Raw genomic sequence first — 23,170 nt, forward strand, 5'->3', positions numbered from 1 at the left:
AGTCTTTGGCTTTAAGCCGGAAACTTCTGTTTTGTGACTCTGCCATGGCCGCTTTCTGCCAGAATCGCTGCCCTTATAGTCTAAACTTCCAGAAGAAATACAGGTTTGTGCTGAATGAAAGTAGCACCGTCGGCGATCTCCTGGGGATGTGACTCTGAGCGGAGGCTCACTGTGCGATTCACCTGCGCCACCTGCCGAGCAAGCTGGGAAGTGCAGAGGCACTGGGAAAGGAGGAGCGGGGAGAAGGAAGGGTCACAATGATTGACAGGACAACTAATACAGCGCGCCCGTGGAGCGTGTTCTATTATTCCCATTTCACAGAGGAGAAAACAGACTTAAAGGTTCCATTTCTTGCTTGAATTCACAAAACTGTTAAATAGCATGCTTGACTTTGTAAGGGATCCCAAAAACTATAGTAAGGAAACTAATGTTGATCAGACACTATGTTAAGCAATTTCACTTTTAATGTCTTATTTTGCACAGCAACACTGTGAAATATGTACTATCCTGATTTTCAGAAATATCGAATCTGATCCTTAGGTAATTTGTCTGAGGTCCCAAAGTTGATCACCTGCTGAATTCTGCCTGCTACTCAAGCCTGGTCTCATAGGTGGAGAATGGAAGGTGGACACAGAGATAGAATAATATTACACCTGTAAATGGACCACAACCTTGTATTAAGTCTAGATTGGCTGCCTTCTTTACCATTTCCCAAAGAGAAGATATGCTTTGCTTTACACGGCAAAAATAGATGAGAAATGATATTTACAAATAGAATCTTGTTAAACTGAACTTTGTTCAGGACCTAGGAAGTGCATGATGGGAAGACTCCATCGCAAACTGCTTTGTTGCAGACAAAAATAAAACTGTAATTTAGCTCTTTAGCATTCTCGTGCGATAAAGAGGACAGATTTCACATTCATTTATATGTTCTCCTTATACAAATGAAAAAATTACAGATAATAAACCATTTGACCTACTTTGCCAGTACACCTCCACACACTGTCTTAGTACACCCTCAAAGGGAAATGGTATGTATTTGCCTAGACCTTTTCTGTGCACTTGCTTTCCTATCTTAAAAATGTATTACTGTATTAGGGGATATCTTTATCACTTTTCACTTCCTTTCTACAAAAGGATCACATCTTTTCCTATCTTAAAAATGCATTACTATATTAGGAGATATCTTTACATAAATAATGTGCGGTCTTCAAATTGCTCTTTCTCTCCCTTGCCCTACTTAATGTAATTTAGAGATCTTACCATGTTGGAGCATGTAGACTGGACTCATTATTTTAAAAAGTATTTTGTGGAATGGAGATACCATAACTAACACAAGTGATTTTCTGCTGATGGACATCTGGGGTGCTTCCAGACTTGCTTTGGTGCCTGTGCTATTATAAACAATGCTGCAACAAGGGCCTCATGCATGCCTCTGCACATGCGCAAGGTCCTCAAGGACAGATACCATGAGGTGGACTTGCCAGGAAGGAGGGTGTGAGCATTAAAAATACCAATACAGACCAATTGCTCTTCCAAAGTGCATGTACTTACTAGAGATACCTACCTGTTCCATCTTCTTAACCAACTCATCACTTTTAAACTTTGGCATTCCTTTGGAGATCACCTTAATTTTGAAATTTGAATTTCTCTGATTCTTACTGAGCCTGAGTATCTATTCTAGTATTTATTAGCCAATCTTTCCCTTGATTGCCTATTATGCCCTTCTTTCTATAAAACTCTTTGTCTTATTGTTACATAGAATTATTTCATTGAAATAACAGTAGCAAATTTTGATATAAATTTAAATTTTTCCCTTTATGACTTAGTTTTGGGGTTTGACCAAAAATGTTCCACATTCAGCCAAATCATTACAGATGGGCTTTATATTTGAGTTTTTATGTGTATGTTTAATCTAATTAGAATTAACCGGTGTTAAAGGTGTGAAGGACCAAATCTAGTTTTTCAAAATGTAAAGTCTGTACCTAAACATTTGTTAATGCTTTGATGACTTGAAGTGCCGACTTTATTATGAATTAAATTTCAACATATAGGTTTTCATTTCTGGTACCTATTCTATCTTTGAATGTTTTTCTAATTATCCACCTATTGGAATAAAAATACATGGTTTTAAATATGGTGCCTTTGTAATACATTTATGACATTTTAATATTTAATAGGGCAAAACTTTGTTTTCAAAATCTGCGTGGCCACTTTTGTGCAGTTATTTTAAGAATTCTAGAATGAGTGTGTTAAGTTACAGGAAAATCCTGTTGAAAATGTTTGGGGTTGTTTCAAACTTTATAAATTAATTTTGGTACGACAAAATTTACAATATTGAGACTTTCTATCAAAGAGCATGGCATTTGTAATAATTTTTCTAGCTTTTTAAATGTTCTTGGGAAATTTTATAGTTTCTACAAAAGGATCACATCTTTATCTTGTTAGGATTATTTCTGGATCCTCTATCATGTTTGTTGCTATGTTGCATAGAAACTTCTAAGAATGAGTTTCTAATTATTTATGTCTGGTACATGGCAAAACTGTGGATGCCTGTGTTATGATTTAGTCTCTGGTTACTTAATTGTAATCTCTTTTTGTTGTGACTTTTTAGGTTTTTAAAAATAGACAATTGTGTATTCTGCAAATAGTGTTAGTTTTCTCTCTTCTTTCCTACATTTGCATCTTTGGAAATCATGATATTTGATTTTACTAGGGGGGTTGTAGGGTTGTCTTTTTTTTTTTCCAATTAATTACATCTGTTTGTCTTCTTGAATCTGAGAAATGTTGCCTTTCAGCAAATCAGGAACATTCTCTGCCATTATCCCTTTACATATCACCCTGCCACTTTCTAATTCTTCCATGTAGAATTCAATTAGTGTCTTTTAGGGCTTGTCACATGGTCCCACACAACTCTTCGTATTTTTCTTGTTCGTCTTCAACTTGCTTATTTTCTTTAAACCTCTCTTTCAGTTCACCAATTCTGCTGTAACTCACCTGCTGTTTAAACCATCATTTTGATGATAATTATCTTTTCCATTTATAGATGTGATTTTGCTCCTCTTTCAAATATGACTGTTCAAATTCAAATGTTCCAGGTTCCTCTTTGTATTTATAAAGACTTTTTCCCGGAAATCATATTAAATGCCCTTTTTTTTTTTGGTACGTAAAAATTTCATCTGTGTTCTCTTGCAGTTGTTTTAGCTCATCAGCATTTCCATCAACTCATTCTTGGTTCCTTGTGTGTTTAATGATTTTTGACCAGGGGCTGATGTTTCTTGGGAATTTACTTGTGGGACTTTTCTTTGAGGTCTGGGTTTAAAATAAAGTATGTCCATCTGGAAGAATTTGCATTCACTTCTGCCAGATGCTTGGAAACTGTCCACCTGACGGGGGTCATTTGAAAACAAATGTTCATCTCAGAGTGTTTCAGAAGTACCTTGAATTGAGCTGGTGACAGTGAGGGTGCCTCTTTACTAGTTCTTTGGTGGATGCTTTCTCCTCCAGATGATCCCTGAGACTGCTGGTCTTTGTCCAGGCATTGGCCCAGGGCCCATTCCAATTTCCTTCCCTGCATGGGTTCCTAGGGCTATTGTAACAAAGTACCACAAACTCAGTGGCTTGAACAGCCCAGTTCTGGAGGTGGAAGTCCAAGGTCAAGGTGTTGGTGAGGTTGGTTCTGAGGGCAACGTAGGAGAATCTGTCTCAGGCTTTTCTTCTGGCTCCTAGTGGTCGTGGTGATCTTTGGTGATCCTTGGTTTGTAGGAGCACCTTCCTGAGCTCTGCCTTCATCTTCACATGGTGTTCACCTTGTGCGCCCATCTGTGTCCACACTTCCCCCTTTTCATAAGGACATCAGTTAGATTGGATGAGGACCTCATCTTAATTAATCTGTACCAACCACACTATTTCCAAATAAGGTCATATTCTGATGAAAGGGGGGCTAGGCTTTTAGCATATGAAATGTGATGGTCATGATTCAAACTATAACATCTCTGTTTTTCTTCAGGCTTTGTTTCCAGTCCCTATGTGCATGGTCTACTAACAAGTGACAAGGGATCAGTAGATACTCAGGGATAAATGACAACTCAAATTCTGACTTGCTTTTCTGCATTTATCATCTGACCTGCAAATAATCTCCTTGGTTTTCCACCAAGTTGACCATGCACCTAAGATGATATTTTAAAAATTATATAAATCATGTCAAGGTTCACAAAAAGAGTGGTTTTCTGAATACTTAGACCAAAATATTCCTGAAAATGGGAACCCTTTTTGATATAAGATAAATACAGAAGTCCTACCTGACTTTCCATTAGAAAGGAAAAAAAATTTCAAATTATTGGTTTACTGTGACCAACATTTTTGAATAAACCTTCCAAATATTTTTCATCATGAGGTAGCATGAGATAGGAAAACTAACCAAAATGTAATCCTGGCAAGAATTCTATGTTTTAAAGAAAAAGAAAATATTTAGCAGTATTGCTATACTACTTGAAATGATGAGATGATCATAAAAAGTTTAGAATTATTTAAATTGGTCTTCTTTGTTCTGATATATTTTTTTTTAAAAATTGAAGTAATCCTCCAATAACTCTTTGTCCTACCAGCATACTTGTAGGGTGATCAAATGAAGATTATCCACCCGCATGTTAGATCCAACCATAATACACAGAGGTGGCTGGATTCAGTTAAGTTTGATGCTTACAAGTTAACAAGTAGTGCAAGGATTTGTTTGCTTCTGCCAAAACAAGTTTTCATAATAATTCAGTTCTCAACAGGAAGGACATTCATGGAAGCATGCCACTTTAAAAAGTGATTTGACGGTTTTCCTCCCACTTTCACTGTAGCATAGCACAGCCTGACCACGCCTTCCCCTCACACCCCCTTGCCTTGCCTTCTCCAGTCTGCCTGGGCAGCTCTGCAGAGCCTCCTTGAAAGGACATTTTCTCTCTCATCTTCACTACTTTCCAAGTGAGATGCATCCTGCAGGATTCTCTTTTCCCCTTCACATTTTCTCCTTCAATTCCACTTCTGAGTGTCTTGGTACATGATCATTATTTATGTCCGCTCACATGTTCCCCATGGTCAAAGAGAAGACCAATAGCAAAAGGAGCTTCCTGTTGATTTCTTTTCTTTTTTTTTTTTTTTTAAGAGAGAGAGAGAGTGAGAGAGGGAGAGAGAGAAAGAGAATTTTTTTTTAATATTTATTTTTTAGTTATCGGCGGACACAACATCTTTCTTTGTATGTGGTGCTGAGAATCGAACCCGGGCCGCACGCATGCCAGGCGAGCGCGCCACCCCTTGAGCCACATCCCCAGCCCAAATATTTATTTATTTATTTTTTAGTTGTAGTTGGACACAATAACTTTATTTTATTTATTCATTTTTATGTGGTGCTGAGGATCGAACCCAGGGCTTTGCACATGCTAGGCAAGCACTCTACCGCTGAGCCACAACCTCAGCCCTGTTGATTTCTATTTATAGTGTAATACAGGGGTTCTCAAAATGTAGTTCATAGAACTTTTTAGAAATGTGCATATTTAGGGGCTGGGGTTGTGGCTCAGGGGTAGAGCACTTGCCTAGCATGTGTGAGGCACTGGGTTCGATTCTCAGCACCACCTATAAATAAAGGTCCCAACCATGGACAACTTAAAAAATTCGCATGTTCCAACCCTACCCCAGACACTCTGAAACTCAAATTCTGAGCATGGGCTGGAACACATTATGGGATGCTGCCCATCCCAGAACTGAGGCTGAGTCCTGGAGGGTCTCCCATAGGGGTGAAAGGAATTTGGTGATCCTCACTCGCAGAGCATTGGTCTGCTGCATCAGAGTTTTATCAGATCTTGTCAGGTTCAATGGCATGTTATGGAAAACTCAAAATGTTAATACGTGTCAATAATTACAGTGGTTAAGAGGACTTTTTTTTTCTCTTGCATACAAGGCCAGAGGTTGGCAGCTGATGAGGGCTCCACAGTCATCACAGACTCTGCCACCCTTTCTTTCTGGTCACCCATAATGGGCCTATTCAGAGTATTAAATGGCTGCTTCAGTCTCAATATTACATCCAAATTTCAGTTGGCAGGAAGGAGGAAATGACATGGCATTTTGCTGAAGTTCTTTGGTGTCTAGTCACATGACCATGTCCAGTTGCAAGGGAGGCTGGGAAATGTAGTCTTTGCTTTGGATGGCCATGAGTCCAGCTAAAACCAGGAGCTTTATTACTTAGGGGGAGAGCCAGAGACTTTCTGAGATCCAGTCTTAACCACTATCGATTACATGCACATCACTTCTATGTTTGTAAATCCACCTCAAACTCTCACTTGAGGTTTTTTGGGGGGCCAATTCTGCTGATAGATTTACCTCCTTTTTTCTCACTTCTGACTCATCAACTGCAATAAGTCACATGGGTCTGTTGGATGGTGAGGAAGTTTAAAATTGATTATTGTTCACAACTTCCCAAGTAACAGATTTTGGAGACTTCTGAGACTGCTAATGTCATTCTGTGATTCTCTGAATGGACTCACTGTGTGGCTTTTCCAGTGAGAACATGAACGCACTCCTCTGGGTCACAGACATGATCAGGATTTATCAGGGATTCCGGCCAACAGGCTCTTCCAGGGAATGGAGGTAGGCTTGCTCAGAAGCACCCGTCTCTGTGCCCTAATCACTCAGTGTGAGGCCTTGTTAACGGCCATGTAGCTTCGCAGCAGCTCTCTTGCCCTGAGTCCACCCATTCTTATAATATCTGTGAGGTCCACACCCACCACAGCTCAAGGCCTTTCCTTCCTGGACCATGAGATCTCAAAAATATTTTCTTACAAATTTCTGACATCAGGCAGCCCAGAGGAGAGTCTTTAAAGCCTGCTCAGCTCTACGTTCCATTGCCATTTGGAGCCACTGTTAATGCTCTGAGAGGAAGTGAGTGGCACAACGAGCAATCAGAAACAAAAACTAATAGCTGCAACTGGAGTCTGTTTTTTGACAGCAAAGGACATTATTGTCTCATACAACTGAGCCGTGCCAGGGAGGTTTTACTGCAGGCCTGTTCCAGGGGTTCCAATCAAGTGGTCCGGGCGCTCTCTGGGCTCTCTTTTCCCTTGCTTTGGTTTCATTCTTGGGCAGGCTTTTTCCATGCAGAAGAAAAGATGGCTTGCTGACGTGAAAGGCAGACCCGTGGAGTCTTTCATAGTATTTAAAGTATAAATGGATGCAAAATAAAACAAGTTTGAGAACTGTTGAGAGACATACTCATTAATGAATCATCACTGTAGCTGACATTTCATTCATTCATTTACTTCTTGTGTTCTGGGCACTGCATAGCATCAGGGCCTGAGGCGCGGCCAGCCACATCCCAACCCTATCCAATGGGTTTCCCAAAGACAAGATGTGTTTTGTTACCATAAAGAGGAAGAATTTCTGCATAGCTGACAACAGAGATAAACTTATCCCATGGTAGGTGCTATTTGTTCATAAAAACCCAAGTTTCTCATTCCCAGTGGGTGAAATTTACTGAGTGGTCTAACGGGACAGAAACAAATAGAACATCTTTAGAATCTTCCTCCTAGAGATCCAAATTCCACCCATATCCCTTTTGTTCAGAGACACATGAAGAGAAGCTGGTATAAATTAGTGGGTCTTGGTGTGTAGAAGGGCCCCGAGGAAAATTCCATGTCAAGATTTGTAGCTTGTTGGGACCTGAAAGAATTCTTTTCATTTGAGCCCAAACCTAATCCTAGTGCTTTTGCCTGTGGCAATGGGGAGAGTCAGGAAATGACTGTGACAAATTGCCAATGTCTTTGCCCAGTAGAACTTTCTAGAGGAAAAACCTTGCCCCAAAATGGCAAGTGGATAATTTGGCTTCTTCCACAAATACTGGGCACATGCTATAAGGAATGAAATCAGTGAAACACAGATATGGGATTTCATTTCAGCACATCACACGGCTCTGGTTTCTCTGGGACAAGGCCCATTCTGTACAATGGGGACTTACTCAAGAAAGGGAGATGCCTCAAAAGCTCCCCTCGAGGGAGTCACCTGCAGCACAAGTGGGCACTACATTTGAAAACTGGCAAATGATTTAAGTTCCCAAATTTATGCAATTGTAAATACTTATTCTATTTTCATTTTGAAAAATGCACATATATAGAGAGAATGTTATAATGGTCTTTGGGCACCTAAACAAAATACTATGAAATGGGAAGCTTACAAACAACCACCATTTCTCAAGTTCTGGAGGCTGCAAGTCCAAAATCAAGTCCCCTGGGGACTCACTTTGTGGTTCACAGATGGCACCATCTCACCACATCCTCACAGGGAGGAAGGGGCTTGCTCACTCCCTGGGATCGTTCAAAAGGGCACCAATCCCATTCGTGAGAACTCTTCCTCAGGACCCAATCACTTCCCAAAGCCTTACCTCCTAATACCACACATTCAGACCAAAGCAATAACAAATATCCACTCAGCTCTCAAAATTATCAGCACATAATGTTTTATCTACTTTCCTACCCATAAGATTTTAAAGAGTTCAGACAGACATTATACTGTTTTTATAAGGTCTTGAAAACCATAAGACCCATATAAAATGTCTTAATGGTATCATAGACTAATTTCCACAAACCCAAAAATCAGAATTAGATAAGCCTGGCCAAAAAAAAAAATCATTTTTTTCCTTCCCATCCTTCCAACTGCCCCCAAATGAGTCACCTCAATCAAGAATAATTATGGAGACATTTGGACATCCCCTATGCCAACAGCACAATGTGACTATTGGCCTGAGGTCCAGAGAATTATGAATCTTTGCGGACAAATCCACATGTGTCTCTCTCTCCCTCCCACTTTGGAACCAAATGGCCCTAATATTTGGTTTGCCACGAACATCTTCCATTTTTCACTTGCCCTCAGCATTTGAAGGAAATTTTTGCCGTGTATGGATTTCCTCCTGCACAGTGCTAGAGATAACAGTTGTGAAATTCCAGAACAGTTAACAGAGATGTCTCTTCTGCGGTATGTGCAGAGTTCTGAAGGACAGTGCTCATGGCAACAGATGCTACATCTCAACAAGATGAAACAGGCGAGAGCTTCCAGATCCACAGCTTTGGTGGGCACTTGCCTTGGATTGTAATTGGACCCATGCAGACTTCAAAGATTAAAAAAGGTTAACTTCACTTATAAATAAAAAATAATTGAAGTAAAGCCCCCAAGTACTAACGAATGCATCTCATTTCCAAATGGTTTACTGCAAAGTCTAAATTAATGGGAGAGGGAATGGTTTTTATCTTTGAATTCTCCCCTTGCCTTTTTGGTTGTGGCTCCTTTTGTGAAATCTTACATCCTAACTTGCTGGTCACCTTTGGATTTAAGATCAAGTCTCTCCCCCACCCCTCATTTTAAAAGCTTGGCTCTTCCCTGCTCCCAACCCCAGTGGAGGCCAGGGCTGTGGGCCTGGCTGTTTGGAAGGAAGCAGGGGTCTGGTTCTGAGACTCCTCTGACCTTTGCTTCTATGAATCCAAACTCCTGGAGGGTTGGCAAGAAGCACGAGGTAAAGGGCCAACTTTGGTGGCTGCTGATGTGTCAGAGGGAGAGTCCCTGGCACTGGGCTCCCACTGTCTCCTCTGTGTTCCTTCACAGGCAGGCGGGTCCTTACACAGCTGGGGCAATCGCCCACAGTCCTCTCAAGCCCGAGGAAGAGGCTGCTCTCACCAGACTCTCTCCTCGCTGGAGCGGGTGTTGGTCTTTAAACATAAGCATGTCCTACCTCTTCCAGGCACACAAGCCAAGCATCCCTCTCTGTACTGAAAAGGTAAGCAAGTTAGACTTGGAGACTCCTCCTGAGAATGCTTATGTCAGGCCTTGCTCTAGCAGCAAATGAGAGGCCAGAGTTCTGCAGCTCAGCACCCTCCTCCACACTCCAGAGCACCCCAAATTGTTATGAGCAGCATTTTGACACATTTGGCTGTAGGATAGGTAGGGACTCATTTGTCATCAAGAACACTATCCTCCAAGGTTGTGTACACCTCTCTTCCCCAGGTCCTCTCCCCTGCAGCCTGGGTCAGGTGGGGCAGTGGTGGCAGAGGCATGACTCAGAACAAGAGCTGCTTGCTCAGTCTGGAGAGGTGGCTGCTCCCAAGCCACCCAATGATGCTACCTTTCCAATGTGGGGGTCCCTAGTACATTTCTTTCTCAGCCTAAAACACAATCTGGTTTCAGTAGGGAAACCCCATTTCCTAGGCAGGACTTACAGGTTGCTAAACCCATATCAAAGTCCACACTTAATGCTGGGAGGTCACGGGACAGCTGCCTCCAGTCCCATGTGACCAGGGATTACCCACTAAGGTGGAACTTCCATTCCAGTCATCAGGGGTGAGCAGAAAAAGACACGAGCAACAAAGTTGTTGATTACTTCACAAAGAATTCAAAACAGAAGGTGTTGCGTTATAGAATCTCAGATTTAATCCTTGCTGTGCTCAGATCTTATCCCATGTCTGTGTCCCAGAAGGCCAATGCCTGGGGAAAATTGTATTCAGCACACCCAGATCCAGTCACGTCATCCCAGACTTTCATCCCACCTTATGTGAGCACTTATATGCACAGCCTGTGTCAATCTGCCTGGTGGCACCCGATCTCAACAGTCAATCGATGGTGAAAGAATAAGCCCTGAAAGAAAAATGTATTTGGCTGCTGCTTTGGAAGGCTGCTCTGAAGGAACCTCTTTCTGAAATGTTTTCCAGCTGTTATTTCCTTTCTGGATAAACTGAGCCTAATTCAATTTGGGACACCTTTCTCTTTTCCAGATTTTTTTTTGTTTCCAGAAGGCAAACTATCCACAGATGGCTCTTTATAGCCATATGTATGTTCCACTGGTTTTGGCTGAGATGTTTACTGATGTGTAAATGACTCTGTCAGTACATGGGACAAGTATTTCTTCCACATTACATGGTCCTTCAATTACATGGTATGATGGAAGACTAGCAGGATACTCTGTTCTCTCCAGAGCACTGGGGGGACAGAGTTGCACAGCTGTCTCCGGGATGAATCAGGCTGGTACAGGACATTCCTATGTCACTGTGAGGGAAACAGCCAAGCACGCTCGCTCAAGGGTTGCCGTGAGAAGACCAACAAAACTTGACTTTGGAAACTGTTCCATCCTCATACTTCACAAAAACTAACGCAGAATACGACTCCATCAATACAACTTTCCTTCTGGTTTCATAATTTTCCTTCTCAGCTGCCATTCCCGGTGTGGTTGGCAGTGATGTTAGAGACAGAGGAGGAAATAGGCTGGAGAAGGGGGAATTCAAAATGTAAGTTGTCACCTGGCCAGAAATGGGGAAGAATCAGAAGTACTTGAACCACCACAGATGCTGGGGAGACCACCACCAGGCAGAAGAATTGGTGAGTCCAGCGTCACAGGGTCCAACCTGAGGCATGGGCTTCATCTCTGCCCTCCCTCCTATCTGGGAACCAGCTCCAAAATCTTAGCATCCACAGCAAGGCTACGGCCCTGGCTGGAGGGTGCCAAGAAAGTGGGCCAAGCCCATTGTGATTTCTGCCTTCCCATTTTCCTTCCAGATATAATCTTTCCCCTTAGCTGGCTATCAACCTGATTCCTGCAAAAATGCTCTGGGGAAGTCTTACTGGTGGCATTTTTGAAAGTGTCATTTTCTAAAGAATCCATAGTTCACCCTCAATATCCTCAGGGCATATTTGCATAAAACCTATATGCTTTAGATTATTTATAAGACCCAGTACAATGTAAATGCTGTGTCAACTGTCACACTGTTTAGAAAATTTCAAGAAAAGTCTGCACATGCTCAGTACAATTTTCCCTGAACATTTTTAAATCCACAGGTGGTAGAATCCAAGGACATGTAACCTATGGACAGAAGCCCAACTGTTTTTTAAAATGTGGTAGACCCAGCAACTGAATAACTGATATATAGTAGTCATATTTGAATTCCTGACTCACGTCCGTTTTAATTTTGACTGCTCACATCTTGAGTATGGAGCAGAAACTCACGGGAAAAATAAGTCTCTTCTAATCAGAACTCGATTCTGAAAACAGCAGCATCCATATCACCTGGGAGCTTGTTAGAATGCAAATCTCAAGCCCCTTGAATCAATCTTCATTTCCATAAACTCATCAGATGATTCATATACACCATGGAGTTTGAGAAGTATTGATTTATCCAAGTGATTTTTGCTATGGGCTGCCACTATCAAGTTATACAATTAATTTAGCGGTGGTGATGTTAAAAAATAGCATGATGGCAGAGGAAAACATCAGAGCATCCTATATTTTAAGGCTAAATATTGTGAAATGTTCTTCAGTTACATAGATGTGTGCTGGGAGTTGATCATTGTGTAAACTGTATTTTCCCAGTGGGTCACAGTTGAAAACATTTGAAAATTGCTGATCTAACAATCAGGCTTGGTTATTTCAAGACAGACTGTGCTTTATTACCCTTCAATCAAGTTTACCCATCTGACCAATACCTGTAGCTTGGTAACTCAGCCCTGGTGCAGGCACCTGAACTAAAACATGCTTCCTATATTCCTTCATGGGTAGCACAAAGGTTTGTAAGAAGCTATCCACTGACTACCCCAAAAGGACTATTGAGGTATGCCATCTAGAACAAACTCTGAACAACTGTATGTTTCCTGTTATTAACTTGCTCATCTATTTCCCATTTGGAGTCCTGACTCCAAGTCCTTTTTGGGCCATAGCTAATGTAACTGTTTTAGTTTTGCTAAAGTTATGCTTTCATTATCTTTTCCACTGGATGAAAAAAAAAAGATGTCCTTAGTAGTTTACTATGCATTTATCAGGCACCTCAGAGCAGAAGGTCAGAAGGGCTGTCAACCCAGTGTAAATTAAAACACTGAATGGTGGTAAGCCAGTTTTCTTCCTGTGACCTGTACCACAGAGGTCTATTTGGTGATTCCAAAGTGGGGAGAGAATGTGGGGCTACCGGTGTCTTATGGATTAAACTGACAGGGTGTCTATTCTGAAATAGACCTTTGTCCATTATAGATGTTTTAGCTCTGTGACATGGGGCAATTTATCTTCTCAGGATATATACACATTGGGGAGAACAATGATACCCACCTTATAGAGTTCTGTGAAAAAAAAATTAGATGTTAATCCAATCAATTCATTATAAAAATAATCATTCAACTCTTACCATATGCTGGGAATTGTGGCAGATGCCAGGAATTCAATAGAGATAAACAAAGCACCTACTCCTAACGCCTCTGGGTCTGGTAAAGGAGCAGATAAACAAGCAGCAAGTTCTCAGAGGGACAGTAAGCACATTGCTTCCAGAGTCTCTGAAGGGGTTTCTGGGACTCCATCCCTGTCCTCTGGAAAAGCCTCCAGGGTCCATTAGGAGATGCAAAGCTCTAACCCAGGGTCTCGAGGCCCACCTATCCTCTGGCTGCATCTCCAAAGCACATTCTTCCCTTCCTTCAATCTGTTTTGGTCACACTGACCCCACTGCCACTCCTTGAGCACACCAAGCAGGTCCCTCTGGGTGTTCTGCTAGCATCTGTGTGAACCATTTTCTCCCAATACAACATGGCCCACCTCCCCCTTTGTTCAGGTCTCTACTTGTGTTGGTGAGGTTTCTCCCCACCTCCATCACTCCACTCAATTTTTTAAAGATACCAATATATATTGTGATGGTTAATTTTGGGCATCAACCTGGCTAGACCACAGTATTCACACATTGGGTCAAATCTTCTAGGTATTTCTGTGAATGAGTTTGAGATATTAGTGGGTTTTTTTTTTTTTTTCCCAGTGCTGGGGATGGAACCTACAGCCTTGCACATGCGATGCGAGCGCTCTACCAACCAAGCCACAGCACTAAGATTTATATTTTAAATCAACTAACAGAGCACCCATCATAATGTGGGTGGACCTAATCCAATCAGTTGAAGGCCTTGGTAGACAGACTTCCCTCAAGGGAAAATTCTGAGGAGGGGGTGTGGCTCAGTGGTAGAGTGTTTGCCTGCAATGCACCAGGTCTTGGGTTCAATCCCTTAGCACCACAAAAAAGGAATTCTGCCAGCAGGCTATCTTTGGACTTGAACTATGGCATCAGTTCATCCCTGGGTCTCTAGCCTGTCTTACCCTTCAGATTTTAGATTTCTTAAACCCTAATGAGTGCTGTATGCATGAGTGTGCGTTACTCTCCAGTAAACCCTGATGAGTTTGTCGCCAGTGCACTCCTAAGGCACCCCAATGATTTCCCAGAGAGTTGCTCTGAAAATCCCACCCAGGGGAATCCAGATGATCTATACCACTGAGAAACGGGCCTCTGACACCCAGACTCAGTGGAAGCTGGTCTTTCAGACCTTGGTTTAGACTTGGACCACACCCAGGACCCCAGGAAGTGGTAGGCCCAGAGTTCAGATTCCAGCTCTTGAGCAATGCACCTCTCCATCTTCCTGTATTCATCTGGTAAAAGTATGACTCCTTTCACAGGACCGAGTTTCAGGACAAAACACAGTAGAGCCAAATAAGAAAAATAACTTTGTTATTAAGTATATACAATCATACAAAATACTTCATAGTATCATATCCATAACTGTTGAATATTTGCTTGTTACATGACCTGATATAAATAATGAACAGGGTTACCGCAGTATGTGTGACTCGTCACTGGGAAATAAAAACAAATTCACAACACACATGGGATCCCTCGGGGTACTTGATTTGGTAATCTAACAAATACCTCCAAGATCCCTGAGGGATGTGTAGTAAACGGGTACTTTCCTATGATTTCTCTAAAGTGGAAACATTTGTAGAATGATCAGCTAAAGCCCATGATTTTATGCTTTAACAATCATGGTCACTTTTCCAAATGGAAAACTATTTTGATTTGTTGTGAAACATCCATGCTGACTATGCCAGGAAAAATTTCATCCATTTCCCTGAATTTATGATAAATAACTTTAGACATCTTTATTCTACCAATTGTTTGGCCTAGATTTCTGCAAATAACTTTCCTTTGCAGGAAGGGAGCCTGGAAGATCAGTGTTTTTTTAGAATAAGGCTGCTGAGACCGGCTCTATGGGGCAGTTGGAATGGGGAGGTGGAGGGATGGGACGCCCCAGATGCGATGTAGAATGGCCACCTGAGAACACAGAAGCCTGGGACCTGGCCACGTCTAGCTGTTCCTTGCATGCCTGGCAGTGGCTATCCCAGGGCCAAGGTGGTCATGAACTTTGGAAAGTGAGCAACCAGGGTGCTCTGCATGTGGTATCTGGTCAGGTTAGACTTTCCCCCTCCCACACCATGCCAATCAACATCTGTTTACCTGTCAGGCTTCAGAGACAATAGACACAACTCTGGTCAGTAAACTCTAAGCAGGTGTTGAGATTGACACGGAAGGCAAGAAATGCCAGCATTTCCTTGTACCCCACTCCTTTTTGGCATAAGAAAACATTTCTCCCTCTGGAATTAGGGAGGGAGTTTTCCTTAAAATAGTTACAAGGGTTTGCCTTTTAGTTTACAATATTTAAAATTCCCATTGTTTTCCAAAAGTAGGGAACACATGAAACAGCCCTTAATTATGACGCAAAAAAAAAAATTGATGGCAACACTTCTGGGTCAAGAAAATGTACAAAGATCTCTTCCTCCCATGGAAAATGAAGTAATTTAGTAAAACAGGCAAATTTTTACCTCCTTAAAAAAAAAAAAGGCCTTTCTGTTTGGCTTTGAGAAGTCAGTGAAACTTTAAGAATCCATACCTAAAAGACATTAGAAATAACAATGAAGTCTTATCTTTAAAAACACAATTTGGATGTGTAACTGATGTGAATCTGCAATCTGTGTATGGGGTGAAGGTGGGAGTTCATAACCCACTAGAATCAAAGTGTGGAATATGATATGTCAAGAAATTTGTAATGTTTTGAACAACCCACAATAAAAAATTAAAAAAAAAAAAAAAAAAAAAAAAACACAATTTGGGCACAGAGTACATAGTTTCATAGTGTCCCAAGTTTTGAAGTGGAGGATTATTGATTTTCTAAGTTGATCTGGTCTAGCCCATCAAGATTATAAAATATAGGCTATTGTGTTTTGCTGGAGATCATCATCCTGAATACTCAAATCCCAGACATTATGATTTTCAGCTCTTTTTAAAATATATTATCCTTGTCTCTGGTCAAACACTGCATTTTATTAGCATTTGACAATAAGGATTACATTTCTAAACAGTTTGCTGTCAAAAAACCAGCAAAGGTAACAAAATGCTGGGCTTAAACTCCAGGCATTCTAGATGAAGTACTCTACCACTGAACTACATCCCAAGCCCTCAAATCCTCATTTTTTTTTAAAAAAGGACCTGTGTGTAGTTTTATTGGTTCTTAAATTCTTAAACTGCATCCTTTAAACAAAGTTGCACAAGCAAACTTTAAAGGTATCCCAGGTGGGACTCAATAGCAGGACAGTCGATCTCTTCATGAGCCCCTAAATGATGAGGTTCTCTGTGATGAGGGTCAGAGAGACTTAAGGCAGAAGAGATAGAAAAATGCACCTTGAAAATGCTAGTGGACTGTCATGGGATTTGGACAGATTAAGAAACAGTATAGCCAAGTGTTTGTAAAAGATGCAGCCACTGTGGGGATTCCAGTTCTTAACACAGCCCAACAGTGGCGAAGAGAGAAGACTAATGCTACCCAAGATCTGCAGGCAGAGCCCCTTCCCAGCGTTCTTCAGGAAGATACCTGAAAAGCGGCACACAAACCCAGCGACAGTGACCGTCTTCCAACAAGGTGTCACAACAGCAGAGGTAAGAGTCGTAGGCTGAGAAGAGATGGACAAAATCACAATACAAACTGCTCAGAAATGAACGCAAGGGTTCATAGCAGGATGGGAAGTGGGAGACCCCAATGTGGACAAACGTGAGTCTGATCACGTGAAAGTCAACGTAAGGGCGAAGTTCTCCTGAATAGGTAGCGAAGAAGCCATTCTGTGTGTCCCAGGAGAAAAGTCCATCTTCAGAAACCTGTAAGCTGCCTGCTGACACCACGCGGGGCCTTGTGCTGTCGGGATGGAGCGGGTCCTCCTGCTGGCCTATGGCTCCTGGTGCCCAGGGCTCCAAAGACAGCCTGGTTGGGAACCTGCTTTCCCCTGGGACCCAGAGTGCTCTGAAAACACTACAACTTCATGAGAAGCCGGGAAATGTACCTCTTTATAAACTGCTTCCCACATTCCTAAGGAAAAATATACAAGGCGGCTGAAAGAACCGCAATTTAGACTCAATTAGGGAAAATTAAGGAAAAATAGGAATATCGGGAAGAAAATTTCTGTCAAGTAAGGAAAACCATTTATTTCCCCTTCCCATCATCTCAACAGAGTGACTCTCAGCACGTTAGCAAGCTTGGCTGGTTCTAGGCAAGGACTTCTAATGCCCAAGAGGAGCCCATTACCTTCTGCACTGGCCGACAGGGCTTCAGTGGGGTCCCTGTCCCTCCGCCAACAACCTACACCAGGGACGACCTTCCAGCTTCAAGCCCCACTGTACAATTAATCAGCCTGGATCACAGCCTAATGGCACCTGAAGGCCTCTGGTCACCTCATTTAATAAACTGGTTTATGGAGCTGGACCACACTTCTGATCAAATAGCTTAAAATGTTCTGGCACCAAGAGCTCACTGTTCCGATGTGAATCAGGGCATTTTATTGTCTTTGGAAAAGAGGATTTATTCCTACAGTCAAATAACTTTCTGCTAGTAGGATTTTCCTAGATAAGCATGGCATGTACTCAATCATTTAAATTTTAAAGTGTGGCAACCTAGGAGTAGTAATTCTTCTCTATCTTCCCTAATCTCTACTCCTTAATTCTCTTTCTATAATCAAATTTGGGAAATGAGGTTGAATAACAGGATAGAATAAAATCTATTAGAATGACGGGGAAAAAGAATTATCCACTAAGGTACATCTATATGTCCTCTCCACCCTTTTTGAATGAAGAGTCCCAATTTTGATACTGGAGGAAGAATGGTCTAGTCTATTTTGAACACAATTTTTAAAAAATAGCCTCACATTTTCTAAAGCTCACCCTGCTGTTTTCCCTCTTAAACATTCTGCCCAATTTTAGGGTGTTGGGGAGGAGTTAACTCAGAAAACCCAAACGTTCCTGAAATTTCAAAGAAAAGTCCCAATGTAGACCACCAGATTGACTGAATAGTATGTAAAGCCATCTCTTCTTGCGTCTCTAGCAGGTCCAGTGGGGCACTCTGAAAATAGTGTTTGAAGAAGAGTAGGGAGAAACCAGGGCAAGAGTAAAGAAGATGAAAATATCCTTTCTAGGTCTCCAGTGGTTTTTTCCTTCATTGCGCTTCCGTTGGGGTGAAGCTGTGGGACGTGCTATGGATGAAAGTCTCTGGCTTCATCAGTTCTCCTTGGATGGTCATCTCCAGAGCCAAAGTCCATGCTCTCTGGGTAGCTGGAAAACTCCTGAGGTAAAGGGAACTCCTCTGCTGAAGAGTGAGTCCGGTGCCCGAACACCTTGTCCTGCAGCTCAGTGATGTCATTGCGGATGTCAGCCAGCATAAGCAGCAGGAAGTCGAAAGACCCTGGGGGTCCCTGTGCGGGTGGAAGGAGTCACAGTTGCAATTTACAAATGGACATGAGCAGCGATCCCTGTGGCTCCGTGATCTGCTGGTCCTGTCGCTTGCTGGCAACTACCTGTGGGTAACTGCTCCCCCAGTGGAGTAAGTGTGAAGACTTTGAGGGTAGCCTGTGACCGTGGGGACTATCCTCTAATCCCCCATCTCACTGATAAGCGCTAGTGACATATTCATCTCTCCTCTCTCCTAACTCTAGGCTACACCCAATCTGATAGATGAATGAACGTAAGAATAACCTTCTTAGGTAATTTTCCAAATAAATATGGGAAATATACATGAAGGTACGAGAATAATGATTAAGAGGTTGGGTTTCTGTTGGGCTTGAATCCCAACTCTGCCCCTCATAACCTGTGGGATCATGGGCAAATTACTCAATTTCTCTGGGTTTCTGTATTCCCCATCCGTAAAATAAGAACAATAATTGTCCCATTTTTCACAGGTTTTCAGGGGTTCATAGGTAAAGATTTAAATGACTTAATGAAGGTCTTAATGCATAATAAAATTTCAAAAATTGTTAGATATCATTCATTTTTTTCAACATGAAATCATTAAGATCTTTATGACTATGACTCCAAACTAAATGAAGCTGAAAGTATATTGTAAAGATACCAATTCCTCATTGACCAGGAAAGACCAAAACAAAGCTTCCTAATTTTTCTATTTTTATCATTTTATAACATTATGCCTTAATTTCCATGCAGTGTTGTGGGTAAGGCAAGAGAAAAAAAAGTGTACAAACATGTATATTCTGGACCTATTGGAAGCTTAAAGGTAAAATTGTTGTTTACCCCCCACTCACCACCACCCCAATGGCAGTTGTGACTGTAGGTAGCAGCTTAATGGCAGCCCTTACACTGCAGTATCCCCCTGACCCTCAAAATAACCACTTGGCATGTGGCAGATCAAACCCCACTAACTGGCACCACACAGGTGAGGGAATGAACACCCAATGCTACGTGACATGCCTATGTTCAGAATGCTAACAGGTAGGAGAGCAGAGAAGAGACCCAGACCACCTACTTCTGTGGCCACTGTGCCTGGTCTTTCTTCAGAAACGACACATTTCCTCTACTTTTGGATATTACTGATCTTCACACTTAACCTCCAGACACTGTACACGTATGTGTCTAATTTATTCTCAGGTCTCAAGCACAGCCCTGTCTTTGCACTTCTGGGAGGGGGCTGCCATTCAACCTGCTATGACTGCAGCAGTGGCTACATTCTCAAGTGTTCCAAGTTAGTATAGCCCACGGATGTCTATCCCAGTCCCTTGAAATATTTTATAATATACTTGAACATAGACTCATGACATCCTGGGCTTAAAGGAAGACATTCTATATGGAAATTAGCTACAATAAAAGACAAAGTAACAACAGAAAGCAAATTTAAAAAAGAAATCCAAATCATCTGCTAAAGGCTTCCTGGCCTAACCACAGAGCCCTGGTCAGTCTTAGGGCCAGTTACAGTTTGCTACTAAGACCTACTTACAGACTTTTAAGACAAGAGCTGCATCCCTGAGAACACTCTCACTGGGGAAGCAGAACAAAGAGTAAGTGCCACTTACTGGAGACCCTCTGGGCCCAGGTGCTCCTCTCTCCCCCTAAAAACAGAAAGGCCAGCATTAGTATTCTGGACCACACGGATGCCACCACACTACCTAGATCCCCTCACCCATAATTGTCTCCTTGCATGAAAAAAAAAATTTTCTACAGGAAACTTTCAAACATATGATTGAAGCAGACTCAGGATCATTTATTTGAATAGAATTTCCTGGGTCAAGTATCACTCATGCCGATTTCCCCCAGAGCCATATATTTTCAAACCAGATCAAGAGGAACAACCGTATTTGGAAGCAGTGCCTGGAGCAGCAAACTCCAGTAATGCATGCCACTTCTTTATGTGACAACTCAAAAGTGAAGCCACCCACCTACCCAGAAAGGAACTCCTGTTGTTGAAATGGGGACCCACAAAAAAACCATCGTACAAAACAATACTGGTTAATGAGAAAACATGTGTAATGATCACAAGCAAGGCTCATCTGAAGTACAGAGGTCATCTTTCTTAGGAGTGGTGGTGGTGGTTCTTGATTTTAGGGTTGGTTCCACATGTTAAGAAAACTGCTTCTTATTTTTTGTTCCTACCATTGGGGGCAAAGTACAGATGGAGTATCCCTTATCTGAAATGCTTGGGATCAGAAGACTTTCCCATTATGGAATTTTTCAGATTTTGGAATATTTGCACAGACTTTACTGGTTGAAACTTTCTTAATCTGAAAAATCTAATACCAAAATCCAGGATTTTTGGAGCTTTCTGTCAATGCTCACGAAGTGTCCTATTTTGCAGCGTTTTGGAATTGGGGTTATGGAATGCTCAACTTGTCCACCTGTGTGTCAACTTTGCTATCTGCTCTCTGGGGTGATAAACGGTGCTGGTGGAGCTGTTTGATGCCTGGGCAGTAGGTGGGAACAGAGCCCCAGCTTGTAAGGACCACTCAGAAGACTTACCTTAGAGCCATCTCTTCCTGGTGCACCCGGAGGACCCTAAGAAACACAGGACATGGTTTAACAGGAGGAAAGAGTATGGGACACCTTTCCCTAGCACTAAGTGGATCTCTGATAAGATACTGACCACAGGACCCCTCCGGCCTTGCTTAATGTGGGACAGATCAGGAGACGGTCCCATGGGTCCCATTGAGCCCCGGGGGCCGGGCTGCCCAGGAGGGCCCGGCATACCTGGGAAGCCTGGGCTCCCCTTTGGTCCTGGTGAACCTGCAATCAAAGAACAGCTCATTAGTGCTCAGCCTCAGAGGACGACATGGGGCTCTGGCTGCAGAGTGTGTCCAGGAGCCCCGACTTCAGCCATTTCTCTTTGCCTTCTGACATAAAATGCCTGCCCACTAAGTTGTCCCCTGGGAATTTTAAACTTAACCTGATCAAAAGTGACTTCCCTACCTTCCTCTTTTATGGGCCACCAGTCACCCGTCCACTCACACCAGAAACCCGAGTGTCTTCTTAGAATAACCCCATTTCCACACCCTCCTTACCAAATCAGTGACCTGCTGCTACCCAATTTACCACTAACAGTCTGTGCTCCCAACCTCTCCATCATGTAGGGCAGTGGCAACCACCTCTGGACAGTCATTGCAAGCACAGGTTTTGCCAGAGAGCCCTATACTGAATCTTTAAGTTGCTGGAGATCTTTGAAACTCAGTTTCTCATTTCTGAAGAAATCTTCCTCATAGAAATCTCATTTAACAAGATTTTAGATATGTACGCACTATTACACATCGTGTCTCCTGCACAGTGAGCATTAAAACTCATCTGTTGGGCCTTTGGCTTTTTATGTTCGTCTCAACTCTTGCCTCACAGCTAGGCTCCCTCTACTTTCCACCAGCCTTGTATACTCTTCACCCGTTCTTTATGCTTCTATATGCCTTTTATTTCTAGACTCCTACTGTGCAACTTCCCATTTTCAACCCTTTGGTGCAAAAGCCTCAATCCACTGAGGTGAGGCAGCCAACTTGCCCTCCTGTGGGCCCTGGACAGACATCCCCTGCTCCTGAGGGGTGGGACGTGCTTTCCTGTGCAAGGTTTGCTCCCATACAAGGCACACTGGAGATGTGTGGCAAAGATCGTCTCACCTCTAGGCTCAGATGCACAGGTCAGGGTTAGGATTACAGATGGACCTGGAGAACTGAAGATGTTCTCTCCTCCCACAACTCTAGCATGAAAGGTACTGAGCCCAGAGGTCTTCCACTGAAGGGTGTCGAGAAGTGGGCAGGAGCTGCCGACGGGGGAGTACAAACAGCAACCTACTGGCATCCTTAGCCCCCACTAAGCATAAGGGAACAATATCCCACCATAGGAGGGACCGGATAGCTTGAGTATGACAAAACACGGAGGATAACTAGAGTGACAACAAAACGAAAAATCAGCTCAATTGCTCGTTAGACTGACTCAACTCCCTACTGGCAACCAGACAAAAGAGGGTGTCAGTCACAAGACGTAATTACTATGTAGCAGTCTCTACTTTTTTCTACTCTCTCCCCACAAACTATGTTCAGCCTTCAATCAATAATTGAGGCACATGTTTAAAAAGCAAAAGCAAAACAAGCACTGTCAACAAAACAATCAGCAGAGCTAGACTCAGAGGTGATCCAGATGTTGGAATTACCAGGGACTTTAAAATAACAATGATTATCTGTTAAAGAGGACAGTGGAGAAGATGGAAGCGAGAGGAAAAAATGGTAAAATGGAAATAACACAATATTAAGGATGAAACTTTTTTTGGATAGACTTAGCAGGCCAGTCATAGCTGAGAAAAGAACCAGGAAACTCAGTTATATCAACAGAAATGACCCAAAATGAAACAGAGGAAGCAAAAAGCAAAACAGAGCATCCTCAAACGGTAGAGCAAACAGGCTACGTGTCCCTGATGCCCAAGAAGAAAACCCTACACCAACTCCCCTTTGTGTAAAATTCAAACTCATTATACCACTGACCTCCAAAAACATCAATACTCTTTCACTATA

General features: G+C 42.3%; 1 protein-coding gene across 1 annotated transcript in view; it reads right to left on the reverse strand.

Annotated features, from left to right (window-relative positions):
- Positions 1–14,520: 14,520 nt before the first annotated feature.
- Positions 14,521–23,170, reverse strand: part of Ccbe1 (collagen and calcium binding EGF domains 1) — a gene marked incomplete at its 5' end in the record, with an annotated part of 44,075 nt that continues 35,425 nt past the window's right edge. The window contains 4 exons of the mRNA XM_046419476.2: positions 14,521–18,595; positions 20,204–20,239; positions 21,144–21,179; positions 21,268–21,407. Coding sequence (XP_046275432.2) covers positions 18,377–18,595; positions 20,204–20,239; positions 21,144–21,179; positions 21,268–21,407 — 431 coding nt within the window. The remainder of the gene's footprint in view (positions 18,596–20,203; positions 20,240–21,143; positions 21,180–21,267; positions 21,408–23,170) is intronic.

Source organism: Marmota monax, unplaced genomic scaffold (assembly GCF_021218885.2).
Source record: "Marmota monax isolate L192 unplaced genomic scaffold, Marmota_monax_Labrador192_F-V1.1 WCK01_AAM20220418_F8-fsc00088, whole genome shotgun sequence".
Lineage (NCBI taxonomy): Eukaryota > Metazoa > Chordata > Mammalia > Rodentia > Sciuridae > Marmota > Marmota monax.